We start from the raw sequence: 25,293 nt of genomic DNA on the forward strand, positions 1-25,293 counted from the left end.
AGATCAGTGGTGACTCTCTGGAAGCGTGAGCACAGCAAATGTCATGTTATCTCAGAGAACTTTGATCAAAGGTTGTATAATGAAGACAAAAAGCACACATGCTAAGTCAGTTCACAGCCCTTCAGTCTGGACTCAGTCCTCATATTGTCGGCTGCGTCCCAAAAAAGCTATGACTGACAGGATAAAGCAGAGGGCGAACTGACATGGCATGAACTCGGATGCTTCAAGAAGAAAGAATTGTGAGCTAGACGGGAGAAGATCTTCAGCTGGACTGAAGTTAAACTGGAAAAGAAACGGAGGACGTGAACAACCAGAGACACAAAGCAGCAGACAGAGAGGAAAAAAAGACCCTAACAGAAGAGGAAAAGGGGGGTATTGACCTCTCTAACCTGCAAATTTTAACCATGGACAATGGCAGCGACCTTATACACACAAACGACTACTCACAGGTTTGTCAGGTCAAAATATGCAAATTTTAGCTCTCCTAAAGAAAATGACCAATCCAGGTCTTAACTTTGTGTTATTTTACTTCATTTATAGTCCTACCAACCATTAAACTCCTCTCTTTGACTGAGTATAACATGGGATTTTAATTATTGATCTGAAGTAACCTAAATCAATTTATGATCAGTAGTGTGCTCAACCAGTACTAGAAACTTTACTTTTTATGTGGGTTTTTTTGTTTTTCTTAAAAAACAAAACAAAACGTATTTATAATCTTGAAGAAAAGAATTTGATTGATTTACTAATATATCATTTTAACATTTTGCTGAGAAACTGGAATTTTTCCTTGAAAGCAAAAACTGAATGCAAAAACTGTCATTTCAAATAGGAAATGTTGAATTGGATAATTGGTTAGGAAAATACATGGATGGATAGATAGATGGTTTAGCAAGCTCTGTTTTTCTCCTATTTCAGTTTCTGCATCTGGCATGTTCTGGTTGCAACAGCTGGATCAGCAGTGACAACATTTCCGACCTCTATGATGCATTTTGTTGAGATAAATATCCTTAAAAATGCGACCAGAATGCTCTGAAATCTGGATGTTTATGCAATGAGAACCCAAATAAACCATTTAACATTATTTGTAAAATTAAACCATTTAACTTATTAAGTCCAGAGTAGACTGCTTCAGTACATGAAGTCTGGTAGGCACTAAGATCACGATCACACCTGGTACATTTTGCCTTTCCTGGTGTCATTACATTGGCTTCCTGTTCAGTTATTGTTGCTTAGCTATAACATGTCCACTGCTGGGTTTCATTTACTCAAGCATAAAAAATGTTTTTCTATCAAATGGCCAGAAATGCATAAACTTCTGTTAAGTAACGTAATGCAGACTCACTGCTTAAATATGCTAACCCCAGCAAACCCAAGTGGTTTGCTTGCCAGCAGCTTTTACCAATGTCAGACCAAGCTTTCCCACTTACAGCACTGAAATTCAGGTCCTTTTTTCATCCAGTGTTCAAATCAGGATTTGTAACATATTTTTGTCTCATTGTAATTTTCAGATCGTGCCCAGTTAATAATAATGGATTGCATTTATATAGCGCTTTTCTAGGCACCCAAAGCGCTTTACAATTCCACTATTCATTCACTCTCACATTCACACACTGGTGGAGGAAAGCTACAGTTGTAGCCACAGCTGCCCTGGGGCAGACTGACAGAAACGAGGCTGTCATATCATGCCATCGGCCCCTCTGGCCAACACCAGTAGGCGGGAGGGTAAAGTGTCTTGCCCAAGGACACAACGACCAGGACAGAGAGAGCAGGGGGATCGAACCGGCAACCTTCCGGTTACAGATGAGCTTCCCAATCCCCTGAGCCACGGTCGCCCCGAGGCATCAGAGGGGGTTAAGTGTATCATTAATAATACATTCAGTAAAATATCAAATTATTTTCCACTCAATTGTTTAATGGCTTGATTTGGTTGTAAATGTATTAATTGCGTTCTTTGTTTTATTACGTTCGTGACTCACATTTTCATGTCTATCTGATGTTGGACTGCTATTTGCTATACAATGAAAAAAAATCTGTAAAAAACCCCCAAATATGTATTTGTAATTTTCAGCCAGTACATTAATTTTTTACAGAAGCTTCCATGAGTGATAAATGATCAAATTTGATGTGTGGGTAAAAAAGTCGTTAATTTTAAAACTTGCATGTATTGTATATTATAATCTACAGCATGTAAACTAGATTAAGTGGCAGCATGCTGTTAATTTCAATTTGAACATTTGTATGTTTTTTTCTTCTGCAACTGAAACATTGGGTTTATTTTAAATTGGACTCTGGTCACACAGGCAGATATTTGCACATACAGCACAGACACAAGCAGGTAGACAATCAAACACACAAGTTAATGCGTGTAACAATTTTTTCCATAAAAGACTAAAAGACAAAAGACAAAATCACATTTACTAATCACATCCAACTAATGTGTGGCCTCAGGTTTATCATCTACTGTACTGTTTGTTGTTACTACCTAAACCAAATTTTGTGGTGTAAAATCAGCATATCTGTAATTCTGATTTGAAACTTTGAAATAACAACATCTTGTTTCTCATAGTTTTTAAGGTATATATAGGTCAATATATATAAAAACATTTAGTGCATGTATCCTGGTCTGTATGAAACTTATTGACTTGCTTGCTTTGCATTAACAGCATCAAGACAGAGAGTTATTCTCATCTGAGGAGGACAGCAGTCTCTACTTCACCTACAGCGGAGGCTGCAATGTGCTGGAGGTCAAAAACCTTTTCTATGAGGTAACTATAGGTCACCTGCTCTTATCTTACATGAGTTATCTCAAGCTCCTGACTGGTTCATGTGTATACATGCTGCAGGTGTTCATCATGTACATGTGTTTATGTTCCCAGGTGGATACAGCAGCTCAGATCCCGTGGTACGAGAGGCTGTCAGAGTTCAAAATGCCGTGGGAAATTAGAGGAAATAAGCAGACAGCCATCAACAAGCTGAGCCTCACTGTCCACAGCGGACAGATGCTGGCCCTTATTGGCAGCTCAGGTGACGAACAAAGATTTGAAATATTGCTTTATTAAATAAAGTAATAGACATGCTTTGTTCCACCAGAACAGTAAAGAATAAAACTGCGTTTTCTTGAAGAGAAAATGTGTGTTAAGTAAAAATAAGTAGAAAATCTGCTAATTTGGAAGACTCATGGATGCATTCCTCCTGTTCTATATTGCTTATGCTTTGTTTTTTTTTTAACATAAGCAATGATGAGAATTGCTTTAATTCAATATGTTTTCAGGTTGTGGTAAAACGTCTCTGCTGGACATAATAACTTGTCGGGATGAAGGAGGCATCATGAAGTCCGGTGAGATTCTAATTAATGGGAAGCGCAACACGCCCCAGCTCGTCAAGAAAAGCATCGCTCACGTCCGCCAAGACGATCGGCTTCTTCCTCACCTCACCGTCCGAGAGACTCTCTCCTTTGTTGCCAAACTGAGGTTGCCCACTCACTTCACACAGGCTCAGAGGGACCAGAGGGTAAGATTAAGACTGATGGGACAATAAATGGGACTCAAACTATTTCCATAACAATATTTGCATAATGTTCCTCTTCTTGTTTGGATTGGGAGGTTCTTGTTTATCCATTTTATATTAGAGCTGTTGTCAGCATGTTTGTCATATTCTCGTTAAGGCATGCCCTTTTAAACTCTTCAGAGTTTTTGTTGAACAAACACATGTTAAATGATAAGAACGCTTGTATGTGTCCAGATAACAATGACTAACAGTGTCTCTGGTTGCTGTCTGTCACAGGTGGATGATGTTATCGCAGAGCTGCGGTTGCGGCAGTGTGCACACACCAGGGTGGGAAACAACTACATCAGGGGGGTTTCTGGTGGAGAGAGGAGGAGAGTCAGCATAGCTGTCCAGCTTCTCTGGAACCCCGGTGAGAGATATTAACACAGAGATTAATTAATGAGGTCCCCTGAACTGTCTTTTGTGTAGTTAAGACAGGGCAATGACTCAAACTGAAGTCAGTCGATCTCAATGCCAGCCCAATCCAAGCAGCAAATTTTATATATGGCACACTATTTTAATTGTGTCCTCTACAAGCCACTTTGCAACCCACTTTCACTGCCTCCTTTTCATTTAGCATCTGACTGGATTTAGTGTCATATATCTTGTCTTTATTGCAACTTTATTGTTACTATAGATGGATACAACATTTTTGAACCCTTGTGTTTATGCGAGCTTTGCATGTTTCAGCTCTAAACAGGGTATTTCATGCCCTTTCCAAACATCTGTAAACTACTGGGAAGTGACACGAGTGTAACAGTTCTTCCAGTGAATAACAAACACATTACTGACTTTAACAATCATATTCCTATATTATTTTCTAGATTATACTGTTAAGATCTGTTATATAAAGAACAGGGTTTATCAGAGGTGATGGATTGGTCTTTTTCCCCTCTCAGGTATTTTGATCCTGGATGAACCCACATCAGGTTTAGACAGCTTTACAGCTCATAACTTGGTGATCACGCTGTCCCGTCTGGCTCGGGGAAATCGTCTGGTCCTGCTTTCAGTCCACCAGCCTCGATCAGATATCTTTCAGCTCTTCGACCTCGTCGTCCTGATGTCTTCAGGTTCAGCTGTTTACTGCGGTGCAGCTCGTGAGATGGTGCCTTACTTCACTGCTCTGGGACACCCCTGCCCACGATACTGCAACCCCTCTGACTACTATGGTTAGTAAGTGCGTCAAAAGAGAATTAAGAGGTGCATCTTCCCAGCATGCAATAACATCTTTTTACCAACCCCATGCTCACTGGTAACTTAAGGAAAGCTGGGACCCAAAAATTTACCACTAAGTTTCCAAAAGAAGCATTTGTTTTCATCTTAATGATAAATACTACATCTTTTTGTGTTTTTCGTTCTTTTCAACCTATTTAAGCCTCATGTTGTTGGTGACCTGCGTATTGTGTGTGTGTGTGCATGTGTATCCAGTTGATCTGATCAGTATAGACCGACGCAGTCCAGAGCGAGAAGCCGAGTGTTTGGAGAGGGCCAGAGTTCTGGCTGAGCAGTTCATGGAAAAGGTCCGTGATACTGACGACCACATGTGGAAAGCCGCTGGGACTGATGTAGCACAAACCGACAGGTGATCATGTTTTTGTGTTAAAGTTGTGTCTTTTTAAAATTTGAATTGTTCATTCAGTAGTAAAACAGTAAGTAGTGATAATGAACCAGCATTTTTCTAATAAACCATAACATTTTCGGTATTTTTTGTAAGAAATAACAACACTGGTTGTAACGCTGGTTACGGCTTTTCAGATATAGGGATTTACTGTTTTTTGTGATTACCTGTTTTAGATGCTTAAAAATCCTTTGTGGTCATGCTTAAGCTGTAGACTAAACCTTTAAAACCCAGACTAACCAATCCATCACTCTTTTTCCCCACACACAGCAGCCCTCAGCAGCCAAGCAGGGGAAAAAAAGATGAAGTAATAACTATTTCCAGGCATGAAAACAGACTGCCAGGCAAACTACACCAGTTTAACACCCTCATCAAGTACGAGCATGAATGTTTTAGAGCACTCAAATGTATGTGATTGAATATGAACACTGACCTCTTTCCTCTTGTTCCTCAGGCGTCACATGTATAATGACTTCAGAGACCTGGTCACCATATTAGTTCATGGCTTCGAGGCCCTCCTCATGTCGCTGCTGGTCGGCTCTCTCTACTACGGGGCAGGAGAAACCCGCCTGTCCATTCAGGACACCGTGTCTCTTCTCTACATGATCGGAGCTCTCACCCCATTTGCTGTGGTGCTGGACGTCATAGCTAAATGTGAGTAATAAAGCAGTTTAAAAGGATAAAGCCAGTAATTAGTGTCACTGGGGTTGTGTTTTGATTGCTCTATGCATTTGCTTTAAATTATTTAAGTGTTTTATGTTCGAATTTTTCACATGTTATTATAACGAGTATCATAACATTGTATTGTGTGCATTGTATGAAGACAAACTGGAAGAAATGAAGAAAGGAAAAAAGCCACAAAAATCAAGCTGAAAAAAAGAAAAATTCTCTGTTTAAAATAAAGCAAAAATCATTGAAGGCATTTCAATATGTGACCTCTGCATTTGCAGTCATTTGCAGATGTCCACAATTTCATTGTACATGCGCAATGACAATAAAGGGCTATTCTATTCTATTCTATTCTATTCTATTCTATTCTATTCTTTGAATTAATGATGAACACTTTAACAGAGCAGGTAAAGGTGGGATGGTTCAGAATGAAAAGATTATCAGAGTTATCAGACAGATTTGTGTTCTTTAACCCTGAATTTTATGACATCCAGCCACATATACAGTGTGGAGGTGTCTAGCCATAACCATAAAAAGTCAAGTTTAATTCAGGTCAAGGTCAGAAGACACCAAAAGGTGGAAAAATTGATGCCAGGCTCACCTAGAATTAAATGGTGTGACTCTAACTGCAGAGAGAAAATTTAAAAAGAAAATCTCCAAAGCTGTATTTTATCCAGTATCACAAAACAAATACAACATTTATGTAGTTTGGGAGAATCTACAACTTGTGTCATTTGATTAAAGTAGCGTGTTGTCACCATATATGCATACATAATGTATTCTCTTAAAAATAAATCTCTTGTCCTGTTTATTCTGAAAGAGACATTGTGCTATATATTCATATCCTAACCTAATACAACTCTTTGACATCTTAGTTTTTAAGAAGAAAAAAAAACTGCCTGGCTGAGGCTAAATACAGCTCATGAAGCTGATCCTACTGCATGTATTGTGAACTGAATGTGATTAGACTGAATGCTCTCTGCAGGTCACACAGAGAGAGCCATGCTTTACCACGAGCTGCAGGACGGCATGTACTCTGTGACCTCCTACTTCTTTGCCAAGGTAAAGTCCAGTGATAAAACTGAATCTCCAGCAGGGGCCAGTCTTGTTCCATGCTGGAGTCACTGTATACTGAATAGTACTACAAATGTGTTTTATGCATTCTTGACTGTCGTGTATTTTTGAACATATGCTTTTTCTCCATTACAGGTTTTGGGGGAGTTACCAGAACACTGTGTGTTCACTTTGGTCTATGGTCTGCCCATCTATTGGCTGGCAGGACTTAACGAGGCGCCAGACCGTTTCCTTCTGAACTTCTTGTTAGTGTGGCTGATGGTTTACTGCAGCCGGGCCATGGCTCTGTTTGTAGCTGCTTCTCTTCCTACCCTGCAGACTTCTGCCTTCATGGGCAATTCTTTGTTCACCGTCTTCTACTTGACTGCAGGTTATGTTATCAACTTGGAAAATTTGTGGCTTGGTGAGGAATTATTTGCATTATAAACCATAAAAAACAGATGAAAGCATCGGAAAGAAAAATGAGCTGGTCAGCATTTAATGTTTGTTAATGTTTTTTGTCTCCACAGTGGCATCATGGCTCTCTTATGCCTCATTCATGCGCTGGGGTTTTGAGGGAATGCTGCAGGTGCAGTTCAGAGGCAACGAGTATTCCATCACCATTGCAAACATGACTATCAATGTTGATGGCATACACGTGAGTTAAACACTATCATTTCAACTAAAGTTATGATTTGTTTACACATTACTGTTAAGTTTGCTATTATCTGTACAGATATTAAATCTTTAAGATTTATACGACAAAACAAATCAGACCATAAGAGATTTATCAGGACTGTTAATGTTTTTAAGGACCTGCTAATTCTTACTTTAATGGACAAACCCATTTGATGAACATTTTTCTCCTCTAATCCTCTCTGTATGTCATTCAGGTGGTGGAGGCCCTGCACATGAACCAGTACCCACTGTACTCTTGCTACTTGGTCCTACTTGGAGTCTGTCTGGGCTTCATGGTGCTCTATTTCCTGTCCCTGAAATTCATCAAGCAGAAGTCCAGTCAAGACTGGTGAACAAAACTGAGAAAAACCAAACACCCTCTGACATCATCAGGGTTTTTATTTTGCATAAGTGGAAGGGAGGTTCTAGTTCGGCTGGTTTCGATACCAAACTTTCCATTTTATTCCTATTTAGACACTTAATTCAAATGCTATAAAAGTAAAATACATGCATGTTTAAATTGTTTAGATTTTTGTAATTTCATCATTACAAATTTTACCTGTGTAATGCTGAAAATATTCATAAAATACTATATTTACTCATTTAAAATATTTCAAAACGCTTCCATCGTTTACGGTTTTAATCTGCCAACAGAAAAAAAATTACAGAAGAAAAAGTTGAGCTTGGTGATGAAACAGTTTGGAGTTGCAGTGCCGCTGCCTGCTGCTGGATGGCAGCAGAGGACTGTCGTAACATTGATTTGAAAATAATGAACTTTTCTCTCGTTCGCCCTCTTTTTCCCAGGCATGGCAAATGATTAGAGCGCTACTTTAGCAGATATCAATCTGCAGCTTTTGCTTGTTCCATTTTCGATCTTCCCTCTCAGCGTTATCTTTTTTTTTGTATATGTAAAGTTAATAAGCATATTATTAAGACAGAATACTGAGCACTGAAGAAAGATGACCAAGAGAAATGTAGTAGGCCAACTCACACTCGGAAAAAACTTATTGTGTAGATTGAATGCTATGTAAGCTGTGAGTTTTTGCACTGGTGCAAAAGCCTCTTAAATCTTTTTTCTGACGTGGTTTGAGTCCAAATTAGTAAAGTATCGTCTCAAAATGCCTCACTTCTGCGTGTTTATGTTTTGTTTGTGCACTCATCCTCAGCCTTCACATTCAGTTACACGATGGAGTTCACTGGAGCTCTGCAGCTGCGTGGAAATTAAATTGATAGTGTGATTTTTCTTTTTTTGTGTATCATCCTTCGCATCACAGCCATTTTGGCAACACACAATGCTCCTTTATGCAGAAATATTAGGGGGATATTAAGTTTATATATCACCATAACTTAGAAAACATGCTGGTTTACATCAGAAGTTCCTTCTTCTGTGCCTTGTTTTCCAAATGAGCTCCGCTGACCTGGCTGACCTCAACAAACCCTGCAATCTTCTTGGGGAAAAACCAGTGAGTGTTATCTAAGACCTGGCTCTGAGAGGGCCGCCAGCATTGCATTACATGAATATCTGGGGAATATCCGAGGCCAGCACAGGAGAGTAAACGGAGTTCAATGTCAAGTAGAGGAGAGCTGCAGAGAGCTGGGTTTAGACAGCATAAGGTCATCTATCAGTCAAGCAAAATGTCTCCAAGATCAGATCAATGGCTACATGCCTTGTATGAAAATGTATCTACACATGCAGGAGCTTTCTGAGCAAACTGTGTAGGATGGCTTGTTTGAGCCTATTTTATTGGTTCATGGCTTCAAGGCTGTCACAGGTACACTAATTGCGGGGATGCCAATCACTTGGCCTTACCAAAAGGGCATTGGGAAGTTGCCTGGCCTATGGGTGAGCAGGTGTGACAAGTACCCTTTTACAGTTTCAAAAAACAAACAAAAAACCCCCCAAAAAGAACAAAAAAAGGAAGAAAAACCAGGTCAGGACCCCAGTATGTCCCCTTGACCTTGCACAAGCTGGTTGTTATTGATACCTTTGTAATATTTTTTCTAGAAAAGCACTATATAAATACATTTTACTTACAGTATGTACATGCACATACAGTATGTACATGAAGTATGCATGAAGTTTTCTTCACACACGACAATGAAAGTCTAAATTTTCCCTATGCTCACTCAAAATTCAGACTTACAGACCTGGACCTGCTAGATTTCTGAATTCACGAACATATAAACTTAAGACCAAAAAAAGCATTTCAGTGTTTGAAATATAATTTTAATATTGCAAAAACAGTCAAACATACATGAATATATTTGCGAGCTTCAACACTTCTTTGAAAAGGACCTTTAATAACATAAATTTCCAAATTGTGTTTGTTTCTAGCCTGCCACTGGAAATGACCTTACATAAAAAAGGAGGAAAAAGCCCACCATTAGATTAATTATGACCTTTGATTCAAAATGAGTCATATCCATCCATTCATCTCCTTTCTTCACATTTCTTCAGATTCACATTGTTGCTTGATATTGTTACTGTTACTATAATGCAGGTTATATGACAAATTCACTCATGTGCTCGATATGTATTTGTATGTTTTTACACATGCTTTAAAGCAGGTATTACATTTAATTATGTGTTTAACTTCTGCAGAGGCCCTCAAGAAGCTCAAGTCAGAAACTTGTAATACTAATGCAACACAATGGCTCCTGTCCAAGTCATTTTGGAGATCCACCTGAAACATGTTGAAGAATTTATATGTTTTGTGGGTATAACTTAATTCTGTAAAGTAAAAGATGCAGTACCTTGAAAACTGTTGTTTTTGAGTAAATGCATTTTGTCCCCTGAGCTGTCCGATTAAGACATAAAACATCACCCAAGGTGGGCTGGGTATTTTGAAATTAAATTTTTTTAATTGCACAAAAACCTCACGCACTCGGTCTGGGTTCCTACCATCGTTTATTAGCATAAATACTTCTGTACATTCGCAACATGTTCAACAGTGATCAACAGTATTGATACCGCAGTGGACAGAATTCTCAGCATCCAAAAGTTACAACACAACACTCAACATTTCAGATTGAACAACTCCTATAAAAAAAAGAAAGAAAGGAAGAAAATGGTGGGATTTGCAATGAGGTATGAGGAGAGGATGATTAAACTTTATTCCTCCGCTGTCGCCTGGGCTTTGGCAGCTCTCAGCTTGTCTGCATAAAACTTAAAGGACTCCTGCAAAGAGAAAGCAAAGGCAGGCCATTCAGCAACAAACATCCAAACACCTGCTCACCTGCTGCAGCCTTACACCGTAAGGCGTATTTTGTATCTCGCCTCTTTCTTAAAGTAAGCGGCACTGGAGCCCTCCTGGGTCTGTCTAAATAGTCTCCAGTCTCCAACCAGGTTGTCTCGTTTCATCTTTAAATCCCCATTAATACACAAATAAGGGATTTGTAGCACATTCCCCAAACACGCACTTCCGTTCTTTGCCTCTGTTCCTGGCTAATTAATCAGTGTTTTGATCCAGACAAAGTGTTGTGGTGGGTGTTTTTGGGAGGGGGAGAAGGTGAGAGCTTTTCTGCAGATTACGCCAGCTCCTTACAATGTACGTTTGCTTATTAATGTAGTAATTAATGCCGATAAATCGCCGCGCTCACTACAGAGAGGGAGAGGGAGATCCTGGCACGGGTTTCAAACAGTTTCGAGGGGGTCAGAGCACCCTAATTAAAAATATCTTATTTCCTCTAAAGGTTTGTCCACATGTTGGCTTATTTGGCTACATTCTGACAAAGTTCAAAGCATTTTGAAATAAAAAGAAATAAAACTGAAACATTTCTTTCTGGAAACAGGCTGTCGGAAAATGCAAACCTCTATACATACGGAGAGGATGAAGACCAACGACGGGAGCTGCGCTTTCATTTGTAGAAACTTCTGAACACCGTGACTCTCCACCTTTCCCTCTCCTTGCAACTCTCCTCCTCTACTCTGTTTATAAAATCCAGCAATCACTTAACTACCCTGGTGTTCAGTAAATAATGTAAGAGCTTCTCTACCTTCATCCCCTCTTTCTCCTTCTATCTTCGTACTGCAGGTAAGTGATGTGAAGGTAAGGCTCCGGTCTATACCTGCCTCAAGGGGACAGCGCATCAAAAGTGCTGCGGCTGAGAGGCCTGTGTGTGTGTGTGTGTCTCTGTGTGTGTGTGTGTGTGTGTGTGTGTGTGTGTGTGTGTGTGTGTGTGTGTGTGTGTGCGCGCGCGTGTGTGCCCTCTGCCAAAAATAGACCCACATCAGCTTACAAAATGTTCATCGTGCTGAAATGCTCAAAAACACTATGAACCCAAAAAGAAGAGTGGCTATTGCAGTGACACCATCTCGCTTACACAATATATGTACTCCGTGACTCTGGGGCGCCATTTCTCACTCTCACACACACATGCACACACACTAACGGCTTCAGGACGCTTGCTGCAGGCCTGGGCATGCTGAAGTATACTGAGCGGGCATACTGCTCCTTCATATTAGTATGGCACACAGAGACCACAGCACACATTAGGACACCAGCACAACAAGTGCTAGCACTGGTTAGGAGCTGTGAGGTGCAGCAGGCCAAACAGAGCAACTCAAGAGAGGAAACAGAACGTGGTGACGGCATAAACTGTTAATGCGATTCTAACTCATATCCCTGAATTAACGATGACAGTGTGCACTTCAATGACAGCTTCAGTGTGTGATTTAAAATCCACTGTGGTGATGTACAGAGGCAAAACATAACGATAAGTCATGTTTAAAGAAAACTTGCCAACTGGAGCTTCATTGTCAATTCTTTCTAAAGACGTTAATTCACTGCTTAGTTAAAATTTGTGTTCACCCTAAAATGAAAGGCAGAAACTACCACGTAGACACGTATTCATGCAAAGAGAAAAAAACATGCATTTAAAAATGCATCATAAATTGTGTTTTAGGTTTATTTCTAGTTGTAGTGAACTTAGCTTTCCATGTTTATGGTGGTAACACAAACCAAAATGTTGATAATATGAATGCAGTTGCTTATAATTCCTTCCACAGGTCCAGATGGTCATTTGTGGAGGTCAAACTCAGTATTTTGTACACATCGTTCAAAATTCTATCTTTCACCTCTAACCCAAAAATCAATTGTCCAACTAATTGCCATTTTAAAGGTACTTATATTTCTTGCTTTAAAAAACTTTTTCCTTTACGTCAGAGTTGGAAATCTACAACAGTGTGGAGTACACAAAAGCTTCACAACTGTTTTTTCTGAATGAAGGAAGGGCAACTTTTCTCCTGCAGTTTTCTGTCCTTCAGATCTATGGTTCATTTTATTTAATCAAACCTCTAAAATGCTAAAACAAACACATTTGCATCCAAGTGTTTGCTCAAAGCATCTCTCGTGTGTGTGTGTGTGTGTGTGTGTGTGTGTGTGTGTGTGTGTGTGTGTGTGTGTGTGTGTGTGTGTGTGTGTGTGTGTGTGTGTGTGTGTGTGTGTGTGTGTGTGTGTGTGAGACTCACGGGGGGCTCAGGGAAGGGCACCGTCTCTCCTGCTTCGCGGTAAAGCACAGCCAGACGTTTGAGTGACAGCTCGTCTACAACTATCCCCTCCTTCTGCATCTGCTCATGCAAAGCCTTGGCTGCTGGTAAGTCCTTATCCAGAACTGCCAGATGAAAGTGGGGGGTGGGAGGGAGAAAGTCAACACATGAGACAAGAAACATGTCTTATTTGAATTTGGATATTTAGAGAAAACTGACAGTGTGGTGGGATAATCATGTTATTTTCCCGGCAATTTATTGGTGCCAAGAAATTTGATTTTAAATGCAGCTGCACATTTGACGATCTGTGCATTTCCATTTTTCCCCCTTTTTTTTGGCAGTGTGACACTTTCTTTTTATTACTTGTGTTTGTTGGTTCAATGGAGGAGGTGGAAAAAGAGAACAGAGGGGAAAAAATAGGCAAGGAGTCCCTGGAACTGTGGAAAATATATTCTCAAGATGCAAATAAAAACAGGTAGACAGTAAAATAAGGTTTTATAGACATTAAAAATGATAACAAGAAAAAATTATTAAGGGTCAGTCAGTAACTTTCATTTTTAGGGAGACAAACCTGAAACAACTGCACACAAATATCTGTGGTTGTGTGCAGCCAAGAGGGAAGGTCACAAAGGTGAAAAAAAATGAGAGTGAAAGGAAAAAAGAAAAGCCCTCAAAGAGAAAAATGAAAAAGTACACAGATGGGACAAAGAACAGAGGCGAGCAGAGCATCACTAATTGCTTCCCCTATGGCTGCCTTGACCGACCAGCGAGCTAATGCTAATTAAATAGTCATGTCTTCTCATCTCTGGTGTGACAAGGTACGGAAGAAGGGGGGGACTGGTGGGTGAGAAGGTGAAGTGAAAGCAAAGAGAGGAGGATAAAAAAGAAAAAAACTGAGGACAAGAAAATGTAGACAGGAGCAAAAAGGTGGAGAGAGGGGGGAAAAAAAAGCTGAGTGGTGGAACGTGTTGAGATTAGCACGCTAGGCTAGCCAGGACAGCTAACTCATTAGAGGACATGTGTTCTAACCCCTGAACGCTTTCCTACACACACACCCTGAGCTTGACCTGATGCATTGTTAATGGGTCTGTTAATGTTGACTTAGCTACAGTCCAGTGAACCGCATGCTGCACTACCAGACCCGTTCAGCTCTTCTGTAAGAACAAGTGCCTGTTTATGCATCTTACCGTGACATTTCATCAGGTATGGGTACAGCAGTTCCTTCTCCGCAAAGTCTGGAATCAAGCTGAGCAGGTTCTTGATCTTACCCACCTAAACACAAAGACATTACACATGCAAGGACGCGCATGTAAGGATTCAAACTGTGATTCATGTCCCGATAACAAAATAGAAATTAAAATATGCTCCAACAAAATGGGTAAAAATAATAATGCTGGTCAAAAGTGAGTATGCTTTTAAACATGGAACAGACTGCAGATGCTCAGGTTCCTAATTCCACATGTGGCTATCTGAACTAAGTTATATTAAGGAATATTTTGCCTCTCTGACATTTCAGACTTCATTCAGAAAGACAAAAATAAATGTAGATGCATTTCTGTGTACTCAACTTTACCAAGGTGAGTACACAGGCACAACTCAGGGGATGCTCAGGCAATCTAGTACACCCCAGTGCCTTCAGAAATTGACATTTGTGATTATTAAGTGGTGAGAAAATGGACTTCCTGGGGAAAATCCACACATATCAAGATATGCGAAAGGTCCAGAGGTGCACAGAGAGGCCTACTTGAGGGGGATTGTGGCCAAATGTAAACATTAATAGGGTAAAAAAAAAAAATCCAATCTTTTGACTAGATTTAGAGATCTGAGATATCAGGATTACAGCAGTCACTTGAAGGAGAACTGTAGTTAAATATCATAGAGGTTAAATTTTGATTAGTCCATAACTAAGGAAACCTACTAGAAACTCTCCCTAAAAAGAAGTGATTTTTACCTGCCCAGGTGTCTGAGCCTTTTGGGTTACAAAGGACAGCAGCACTTCCTTCTGTTCAGCCAAAGCATTGCAACGCTGCATTAGGACAAAAGAGAGGAAAAAAAGAGAGAGAGAAAGAAATAAGAGCTTAAGTGTGATAGTCAACAGCTGATCCTCTCGACTCTTTCTGAAGTCAAGAAGACTCTTCAGTCTTCTTTTTAAATAGGTACAGTATATAAACACACACACGCACACTCCAGCACACCCACGCATTCGTATAAACACCCGCACACTCAGGGTTACACTCAGGTTAAAGGATAATTATGAATCTAATAACTACTCATTTCTTTATGACCTTAAAAGGTACAGAGCTTCACAAAAAGCATAATTATCGCTAAGTCCAACTAAAGGCCATATCTGTTACTCAGTGGAAACATCAGTACGGTCATAGCGTGACTGCTTCCTGTGCGGCTTGGACGGGAGCGATTTACACTGATGAGCTGATGACAGGAATTCAAAACAGAAGTGAAAAAGTTTCAGGCAGATTCAAGCGAATAATTCACCACAAACAGGCGTCTTAACTCTTTATCTTTTGAAAGCCTACTAGAAGCAACTCCAGCGGTTGAAGAAGTCAGAAAATTTGTGTTTGGTTGATTATTTTTATGTTGTAACAAGGTTTTGTGACGTTAAATCTTATACCATTGGAAAGCCTGTTCATGAAAGAGTGCCTAACACAACCCCTGGGTTGGCTGACTTGTGACAAATACTGGTTGAAGTGTGTGACCAAGGCTGTTGTGGCCGTGTATGATTCTTCCACACGCTGCTGAGGCCTTCTATTTGTTAGATGAATAAATTGTTAAATTGCCAGCATTTCTTATGTCTTCAGACTTCAATTCATTCAATCCAATAAATAACACCAAACAAGAGTTAATAGCAGAATAAGAAGTTTGGCATTGGCAAGTTTTTCCCACAACCCACATACTCAGCTCTACTGGCTCAACCCACAAATGCATTTTCCTTCCAAATGTGGCACAGTTTAAGGGGAAATAACCAGGCTTTCCAATAATATATATAGTGTGGAATTAAAGAAATTGTTTTACTGCTACAATATATCTCATAGCATTAGCATCGCATGAATAATATCACATATAGCTTTAAGATGGCAGGGAGACATTTAACACACTGACACCATATTAACCTTTATTACAGGTGCAGTCATAATCATTTTTACATTGTTATATCTCTATACACACATTGCAGTTCTGTGCTCATAAAGAGTTGAAGCTTTCCCAGGTAGTTAAAGGTCTCAAGCTTCATTCAGCGTGATGTCTGGGTGACCCATTGGTTAAGAAGCCGGGAGCTTAAGAAAGATTGCACACATGCTTACAAAACACATATATATATCACATATAACCTAGACACAGATCTGAGCAGAGGCCTGAATGTATTCAGTAAACCTGTAGCAATAGAGTCTACCCAACAACAGGTGACAAGAAGGAGGGGGCCAGCCCATGGGGACCCAGAGGCCTGAGACCATCGCCTCCTTTGGAAGAAGATGCCAGAAAGAGGAGCTCTTGTGTCTGCATTTATCTCTTAAAATTGATCATTGTCTGTAAAAGAGGCAAATAATGTTCTTAAGATGCAAATTATGTGCTTGTAAACGCATGAGGGGGCGTCATAATACCCTGATATTATAAAAGCAATCTGAAATGTATTTTGGGTGAAGATGCTTGCTGATGTGTGCAGTAACTGTCTTCCCGCACGTGTGTTTAAATAAAACTATTGTTCTGACCTAACCCTTCTGGACTATTTTGGTTTTGTATCTTCCCTCAATTTCGAACCCACAACAATAGCCAGGAAGCATTATTAAAACTAAAAGACAAATCTCTATTTAAAAAAATTAAAAAACTGAGAAACGATTCTAATGTTTGTCAAATCACGTCTTTATTTATCTATAGAGAGGTGTTAAAACTCATCATTAATGGTACGGGGAGGTCACCTTTATGGGGGGACACTTAAAGTTGCTCTTTTTAAAGAACTGTCAGAGAAATTGGTAAACTGGGTGTCAGAATTTGACTTCCTATTACACTGAAAAACAGCATAACTGGCATGTCTCTGTCACTGGCCAGTTAACGACTGCTTATTATGAAAACACACAAACATACATATGATATACTCTGTGGGTTTGTGAAGGAGATTGCCTTTCTGTGAGTGAGCGAGTCTCTTGGCTGAGCTGCGATGAGGTCCGATTACTAGCCAGTCGTAAACTGACGCGTTTCCCTCCTCTGCTCCGTACAGAATTAAAAGCGGATGGCCTGCAAGGCTTTTAACACACGGCCTCACACACAGACACGGAGCAGCCTGCCTTCTTTTGGAGTCACTAAGTGCAGAATAGCTTTAGTACAATCAGGCAATTAGACTACCACTATGCCACTTCACTTTTTGAAGCAACTTTGCTCCATGCTCTCATTCGCTCTCCTGTATTTTTTCCCCTCCCTTGCCACGCCAAACTGTCCCAGTGGCAAAGCCGCAGCTGAACAGACCTACCTTCTCCTTTGCTGCTCAAACACACTGCCTAAAAGCTCTGGATACCCGGGGAATGCTTCCTCTTTTTTCCTCAGTGACCTCTCCCAGCGCAGTTATAGACGAGACCGTAACGCACACACCTCACAGCTTCTTTCTCGCTCCTTAATGACTTCATTCCTCTCGCTCCCCACCGACCTCACCTCCATCTCTCCTGATAGCCTTGTCATCATTATAGTGTGCTTGCCTGCATAAAAGCTTTTCAGAGTTGTGGTCCTGCTTCACTTATGATGGGATGGAGGAGTTGGGAAGCTACCCTGCAGTGACCCTGGAAGAGCAGCTAGGAGGGGAGAGTCAGGAAAACGAGAGGGACAAACCACAGCACGTAGCTCAACCTCGGTCACATGTGAGACTAAGCTCAAACTTTAACAACAGGACGGCACATGTTACTATTAGACATCCTTGTAATTTTGGTAGGTTTATCGTATTTAAAGTAACATCTCGCAGATATTTACCACAGCACCTTACGGTATTTCCGAGTTTACAGTGAAACTATAATCTTGAGATCAAATAAGGTATACCAGCAATCATTCACCCCCAACAGACTTCAAAAAGGGACACTAAAGTCAACACTGATAATGATAAAGTTTAAAGTGACTTTAAACTTGCAGTTTTCAGACTTAAAATTTGTTTAAAGTTTAAATATGTGGAAAATTTGATCCACCCTAGCAAGCGCCTTGCAGTAGCGGTGCATGTTTTAATTCTTCTGGATGGTTAAAGTGGAGCTGATGTTTAATCATTTTATTCAGGGGGTACAAATGATGATCATTTAATGGTACTTTGATTTTTTTTCCTAACCACCTTCCCCTTAGTGCCTGACTCTTACTTCAAAAATTAAAGGTGAGAATGTTTTCTATTACTACTTCTAAGGCTCTAATAGCGTCCTATCCAACCTATTTTCTGAGATTCCCCTCGATTATCGTCAGGTCCACTGCAACATGAAAAATACAGTAAGGAAAATATGTGGTAAAAGCAAGAATGTTACCATTTAATGCATTGCTTTCTTATATCAGTCTGAGGATATCACTGTTCAATTGCACTCTTATTTTTTAAGCCATCCTGTACCATTTTAATTTGGGGTTTTTTGTTTTGTTTTGTTACACGATTTAGACTCTATTACTTTTTCCAATTGACTTTGTGTTTTTCCTTTTAATATTGTTTGTTTACAAATTTCTCCTTTTACTGATCCATTTCTTATGTGGTTATCGTGTTTTCTGGGTTTGTATTAGACTTGTTTTTAACCTGTGATCCCTGTTCTGTGTATTTTTGTATACTTGCATTGTTAATCCATCTGCCAGAGCTGAAAAGCACTTTGGGTCAAATCCTGTTGTTTTTAAAGGCACAATATAGATAAAGGTGATTTGAGTCATCTGCATTTGTGTGGGGATTCATCAGTGCACACAGACTAGTGACTTCTCTAAAAGCCATATTAACTGTCAACATTTTGTAGCAACTTATGCTGCTGTGCAGACAAAATGTTTCAGATAAAGGCCTATTTTAGACTTTATTTGTCTCTTGATTTGATGTTTTACTTAACAGGGAAGCAATGTAAAGGTGAAACCAGTGTCCTATTGATTTAAGTTTGTGTTAATTTTTGCTACAGTTTTTTTAAATTTAGTTTTTTTTTTTAATGCATTTGCAAGATCAAACCAAGGAGGAGAGACAGCCTCCCAGGTCCTTCCATGCAGAGCTACATGGTGTGGTGTCCCATTGCAAATAAGGGACCATTATTGTCCCAAGAGATGCACTGAACTCGGGCAAATAATTATTTTGTACATTGCAGGCCTTCAATTCTTCATTTCTGTCTCTCTTATTTTGCACCATGCTCTCCATCCATCCTGTCTCTCACCCATCTAGCTGCTACATATTTATATCCCCAGACTCAATGCAAAGTCATTGAGCTGTAATATACGAACTGTTGAATAAGTGAAAGAGCAGGAGGCAAATTTCAGACCACAAGACTCAGTGGTGGAAAGCGGGCAAGCTTTTCCTGACATCAACGCAAGGTTGGATAAATAAGTGAACGAATGTGGCAGGAGAACCTCTCCAACAACACTGGGGTCTGACAACTGGATGAAAGCAAATGGGAGTTGTGATGGACTAAATTCACTACAAGGTCCCTTGTTGATATCTTTTCCCGTCTTTTGGCAGATTTTAATTACTTTGATATCATAATTTAAAATGTAAAAGCACAAGGCAGTCAAATGGAGAGGCGCTCACTGGGACAGAAACACCCCATATGATTTAAAATTTATCTAAAGTGGTCACAAAAATAAAAAAAATTGAAAAACATCACTTAGTGTGTACATTTTGCTCCAATTCTAAGCTGAATAAACAAAACTCAGCAGGGCTTAAATAGTACCTTCACTTGGCCATAAGAAACAGTTAAGTTTTCATTTTCACAGCAGATTCTTTCATTTCTATTTTTGCACATTTTTTTGTAACAATCACACATTTGAATTTACTCAGGACAACCCACTGTGTTCCTCTTGTAAGACATTCAGCATCATTCAAGTCACTCTTATCTTCTCTTTACACGAAGACAAATCGAGGTTATTGAGAGCATCCACAGTGAAAAGCACACAGACTCCTTCACGCCGTGATTAAATTGTGATGAAGTAACGTGAGAAAAGTAATGCATCCATGTATGAAATGTAGCTAATTTCCCTCTAATATTAATTATGAGTACTCAAGCTCATCTCAGCCACTGAAAGCTACAACCAAACCAGAGGAGATAAATAATCTGAATCTAACATACCTTTGGACAACAATTGGCTAAAAATATACTTCTCACACTTCAAACCAAAATGTCTTGGCTTTTAGCCTATAAGCTATTATTCTCACATACACACACACACACACACACACACACACACACACACACACTTACAGCCAGCATGAATTTGGCGTCCTCCACTTTATCCATATCCAGCAGCTGGAGGAAGAGGTCTGAAGCTGGTCTGTAGCAGGCAAAGTGGTTGGCTAGCCGCTCGGCCATAGCGCTCACTACAAAACGACATGTTGTATTGGTAAAGGATTATTTAGCAACACTCAGTTTAAATCAGTTACTTTGATTGTGGCCTTATATTTCTGCTTATGTCTTACACTTGTCTATGGCATGGTCATTCCCAGCTTCCAGAACCTTTCTAAAGACGAAGGACATGCTGGGGTTTGTGCTGTCTGGACGGGTGTAGATTCCCTCCAACAACTCTACTGCAGACGACATATCACCACTGCAGAGGGAAACGGATACAAATTTTCTGTTATATTCACTCACCTGCCATTTCATAAGGTATATCTTTCGAAATGTTCATTAATGCTAATATATAATCGGCCAATGGCATGGCATTAACACAATGCATTAAGGCATATAGGCATGGATGAGATGACCTGCTGAAGTTCAATCTGAGCATCAGAATGGGGAAGAAAGGAGATTTGAGGGACTTTGAATGTGGCATGATTGTTGGTGTCACAGTCTGAATATTTAAAAAACTGCTGATCTACTGGGATTTTCCCTCACAAGGGTTTGTAGTGAATGGTCTGAAAAAGGGAAATATCAAGTGAATGGCAGTTCTCTGGGTGAAAATGCCTTGTTGATGCCAGAGGACATATGGGAATGGATGCTTTGAGCTGACAGGAAGGCAACAGCAACTCAAATACCTGCTTTTTGTAACCAAGTGATCTCTAAACATATAACATGGCAAACCTTGAAGCAGATTGGCTACAGCAGCAGAAGACCACACCAGGGGTCACTAAGAAAAGGCAACTGAGGATACAATTTACACAGGTTTATTGAAACTGGACAATGTGAAGACTGAAAAAACAAACAAACAAAAAAGCTGACGACAGGGTCCAAGTTTGGCTTAAACAACATGGAAAGGATGGATCTATCCCGCCTTGTATCAGCAGCTCAGACTGGTGGTGGTGTAATGGTGTAGGAGATACTTTCAGGCTTCTTAGTGCTCTACTCTTGCCAGTGAGAGCGGATATATGATTTTATTATTTGTGATGAGCTTAAGACTAAAAATATGGAGTTGTAAATTCACATAAAAGTCGACTTTAAAGTAATGCAACCATCCAAATCTCACAATGTGATTAAAGTTGTCCAAGTTCATTAGAGGGAAAGCAGGTTCCTTGTTTGAAAGATGGACCTGTTACACACCCAACCACCACCAAACCTCCACACCTGATTTTGACCTCAAAAAAGATCAGGTTTCATTCTGAATTTGCGTTAAGGCTTACTATGTGTAAACTGCAACATGCATAAACCTCCAATACAGCGAGAATATGATAAATTGGCTGATAAAACAACAACAAAACCAAAACACACAAAAACTCCAAAATGCTGTTTTTGGACTTTAAATATATCTAAAATGTAATATTAAAATTATATTAGTTTCACTTTTTGTCCCTTACAGCCTCCCTCTGAGTGCAGACCCACTCCTTCTCCCGCCTATTCTGTGAAATGTTTTTCTGCTGAGGTTGCCACAACCACACAAAGCCTGCATACCACAGCATTACAAACCTAAAACAACTCAAACTGGCAACCCAGCCACACTACTAACACTTTATGCTCCCTGCTCACCCCCTGCCGTCACCAGTCGTGATGAATATTTAACTTCCAGGGTGTGTGTGTGTGTGTGTGTGTGTGTGTGTGTGTGTGTGTATAAGTGTGAGTGTCTGGAGGTGGGGGAACATATCTACGCTGATTGTTGCGACTGGGACCGTCTGAATAATTCAGCAAAGGGCCCCTCTAAATGTGGTGCTCCGCTTTCCGGGACCGCTTGCTTTTCCGCCGCTGCTCTTAACCAGTCAGCTTGACTCAGATACAAAGGGGAAGCATGTGTCAGGGAGGCTCAGAGCGCAGCTCCCAGAGGTCAGGGTTCAAGCTGACAGATCCGCGCTACGATGGCCAATCAGGCGTGAGACCGCCTTGCTGTTCTTCACTTCTCGCTGTCCCTCTGAGATGGCGTGGGGATGCCGCTGTTCGAGCTGGCGCACAGCGCTAATGCACAAGTGGCACAATGAAACTTTGATGCACAATGTGTTTTATTATTTTGCTCTGCAGTTTGAGAAGAGACAAAGGAGGAACGGAGGACGGCTCTTTTCATGACATTAAAAGGAACCCATGAATAATCCTATTATGCCTGTGTTTCCTATTTGTACTTAACGCCCTGGCAGCACTGTAAGCTTTCACTTTAACAGTATGTCAGCCTGGATCTTGCCACACTCTCCTGTGGGGTAGTGCATTAAACTGTTTATATCCAACAGTGCTTACGAAATGGCATAAAAGACTCACTCGACTGCGTTGAAACATTTTGCTCATGCAACCTATCTTCAGAATTTTTTTTCCTGCTGAATGTCCATACATTTCACTACACGTTGGCGGTGATGGATGAACAGATATCGGGGAATGTCTGAAAAGCTGTACATGCTGTGAACCTAACAGGTCCACTGACAAATCTCCACATATAAACTTACTTTTTGATGTGTCCCAGGGCAGTGTTGTTGACAAACACCATGCTGGACAGGTTGGGGCTTGTACCAAGGCTCTTTATTAGTGATTCCACTTCCTGGATCCCCTCCACGTCGCCGTGACTACCCAGAGCCTGAACCAGCCTGGTGATGGCAAGATGCGAGGGCACATGGTCCAACTGAAGCATAGACTTCAGTCTCTCAAGGGCCTCTGTGGAGGAGTGCAACAAGTGACTGTGTGCACAAAAAACAATGTGTATGTGTCTGTTAAGCATGCATGTCCATTTCTTACCTTTGACCTGGCCTTTCTTGCTTTGTGTGATGATGAGTAAACTGCTGGCAATATCAGTCAGCTTGAAACCTGGCACACGAGTTTCAGCACTAAGGGAGACAAATAATTCCTTGGTTATCTGTGGAATACTACAGTAATACACAAGAAAAAGACAAACTAGAGAATACGCTAGGAGTGCACCAATACATCAGCCAAAGGGATTGATGATGTTTGTTTGTCTCACATCAATTGTGAGCTACTAAATGTTAAAATAATTTCCAATTTTATATTAGTTACACAAGATGGATAAATAAGAGAGTTCTGGAGATGATTTGTGACACAAAAACAGCAGCAAGAGTGATGATAGAGCGGCCTGCTGTGATGTATGGCTTGGTGAGGCCAAGCTGAAAGTGACAGGGTTGAAGATGCTCATATTTTCATTGCGAGTGACCAGAAAGGACGGGATTAGAAATGAGTATATCAGAGGGACAGCTCAGATTGAGCAGTTTGGAGACAAAGTTTAAGAAACAAGACTGAGACGGTTTGTAAATGTGCAGAGGTGGGAGGAAAAGAAGAGGATCACAGAGAAGATTCATGGATGTAGTGAAGGAGGAGATGGAGAGGGGTTGGTGTGACAGAAGGGGATGCTTGGAATAGGCAGCAGGCAGGTTATCTGCTGTGGTGACGCCTAAAGAGTTTTTATTGTTTTTCCCATTGTAAGAAAAATGTTCTACTAACATTTTATTTATACCTTTTTTGCTAAACTTCAATTTGTCACATATTTAGTTGAGTAAATTATGTAAAAATAAGATAATATTTTACTCTCATAATCGTCACATAAATTGGAAAAAAAGAAAAGCTTGTCTCTATTCAGTTTATGCTCATGTCAACCGCTCAAATTCTTTATATATGTACATAAATATAAAAGAGGTATTATTGCGTGTCATCTAATCCCAATGTGGGATGTTCTGTTAAAATGAAAGTGAAAAAAAAATGCATCTATTTATATTTCCATTTCTTGATATCAGAAGTCCATAATATACATGACAGATTTGTTCCATATCTGAACGATGCTATGGGCAAGTCCATTATTTCCAACTTAAAGCCAACACTGTATCTCTAAAAACATCTTTATAATCTGCGATAGCCGTGCGACGGTGTCTTCTCCGCCATTATCAGGCATCGCATTTTGAAAAGCATTAGACTCCATAGAGACAGAGGGGATAAACGCATGAGCTGAAAGATATATGACAGACAAGACAATAAGAACAAATCTGATTGAAAACAAGTCTGAGCTTCTGCTGTGACCTGAAAATAACGCAGACATCAAGCGGTTGATTGATGTCGTCGTATACGTGATGTTCCTTCCTGCTGTGTGTGGTATTACGCTGCAGCACCGAGGCCTCTGGGAGCTGCTCCCTCTCATCACATCCTCCTCCTTTCACTCTGCATGTCCATCTAACTTGCTGTCCTTTCCAGCCCTCCTCTTTTTCATTTCTTTGCCACTAAAACCTCAATCAAGCTTGCCTCCTGCCTTTTTCCCCCTTCTTTATTATTATACCCCTGCAACCAGATTAATCTGCCCGCTCAATTGAGCATCAGGCTGGCAATCCTTATCACTACGGCGACACCAGGCCGGGCAGCATCCGGCGGCCGCTGTGACAGGGTCACGCCAGAGATTGGAGGAGTAACAGGGTCGGCGACAGATTGCTGCGGTGACTGAGCAGCGGGGTCAGAGTTATTCTTATCAGGTGGAAGAAAATCTCCAGAAGCTGTCTCCCAACACACACTCTCACCTTCTCCTTCTAGGGATATTATGCGTCACCCACTTCTTCTTCTCTCTCATCATCACTCTCTCCCAATCCCTTAATCTCACCATAAGTACCCCGCTGCTCAATTCTGTACAGATTACCCAAAAACAAACACACCCACACGCACTGAGAATTAATGCCTATAGCGTCTTCATTATCCCCGTACGT

The 25,293-nt window shown here is 40.4% G+C and overlaps 2 protein-coding genes across 2 annotated transcripts in view; one reads left to right on the forward strand and one right to left on the reverse strand.

Moving 5' to 3' along the window:
- The first annotated feature begins 114 nt into the window (after positions 1–114).
- Positions 115–8,693, forward strand: abcg8 (ATP-binding cassette, sub-family G (WHITE), member 8). The gene is made up of 13 exons (XM_031746783.2): positions 115–449; positions 2,667–2,768; positions 2,880–3,027; positions 3,275–3,513; positions 3,787–3,919; positions 4,449–4,718; positions 4,978–5,131; positions 5,438–5,542; positions 5,622–5,821; positions 6,822–6,898; positions 7,046–7,313; positions 7,420–7,547; positions 7,783–8,693. Exons 1-13 carry the CDS (start codon positions 405–407, stop codon positions 7,918–7,920), a joined length of 2,007 nt encoding a protein of 668 aa, XP_031602643.1. The 5' UTR covers positions 115–404; the 3' UTR covers positions 7,921–8,693.
- Positions 8,694–10,456: 1,763 nt separating this feature from the next.
- Positions 10,457–25,293, reverse strand: part of lrpprc (leucine-rich pentatricopeptide repeat containing) — a 61,071-nt gene continuing 46,234 nt past the window's right edge. Inside the window, exons 31-38 of the mRNA XM_039621629.1 lie at positions 23,336–23,424; positions 23,050–23,254; positions 20,674–20,801; positions 20,459–20,574; positions 15,007–15,081; positions 14,243–14,327; positions 13,038–13,180; positions 10,457–10,745 (exon numbers count right to left, since the gene is read on the reverse strand). Coding sequence (XP_039477563.1) covers positions 10,680–10,745; positions 13,038–13,180; positions 14,243–14,327; positions 15,007–15,081; positions 20,459–20,574; positions 20,674–20,801; positions 23,050–23,254; positions 23,336–23,424 — 907 coding nt within the window. The 3' untranslated portion in view covers positions 10,457–10,679. The remainder of the gene's footprint in view (positions 10,746–13,037; positions 13,181–14,242; positions 14,328–15,006; positions 15,082–20,458; positions 20,575–20,673; positions 20,802–23,049; positions 23,255–23,335; positions 23,425–25,293) is intronic.

This window comes from Oreochromis aureus, linkage group 13 (genome assembly GCF_013358895.1).
Source record: "Oreochromis aureus strain Israel breed Guangdong linkage group 13, ZZ_aureus, whole genome shotgun sequence".
In the NCBI taxonomy this organism is placed as follows: Eukaryota; Metazoa; Chordata; class Actinopteri; order Cichliformes; family Cichlidae; genus Oreochromis; species Oreochromis aureus.

What these genes read in the sequence shown, in the direction of transcription:
- abcg8 (XM_031746783.2), top strand. Translation starts at nt 405, where the DNA reads ATGGACAATGGCAGCGACCTTATACACACAAACGACTACTCACAG. An exon ending in GGCCCTTATTGGCAGCTCAG is followed by an intron (nt 3,028 to 3,274) that starts GTGACGAACAAA and finishes ATATGTTTTCAG; the next exon opens with GTTGTGGTAAAACGTCTCTG. An exon ending in GCTGGACGTCATAGCTAAAT is followed by an intron (nt 5,822 to 6,821) that starts GTGAGTAATAAA and finishes TGCTCTCTGCAG; the next exon opens with GTCACACAGAGAGAGCCATG.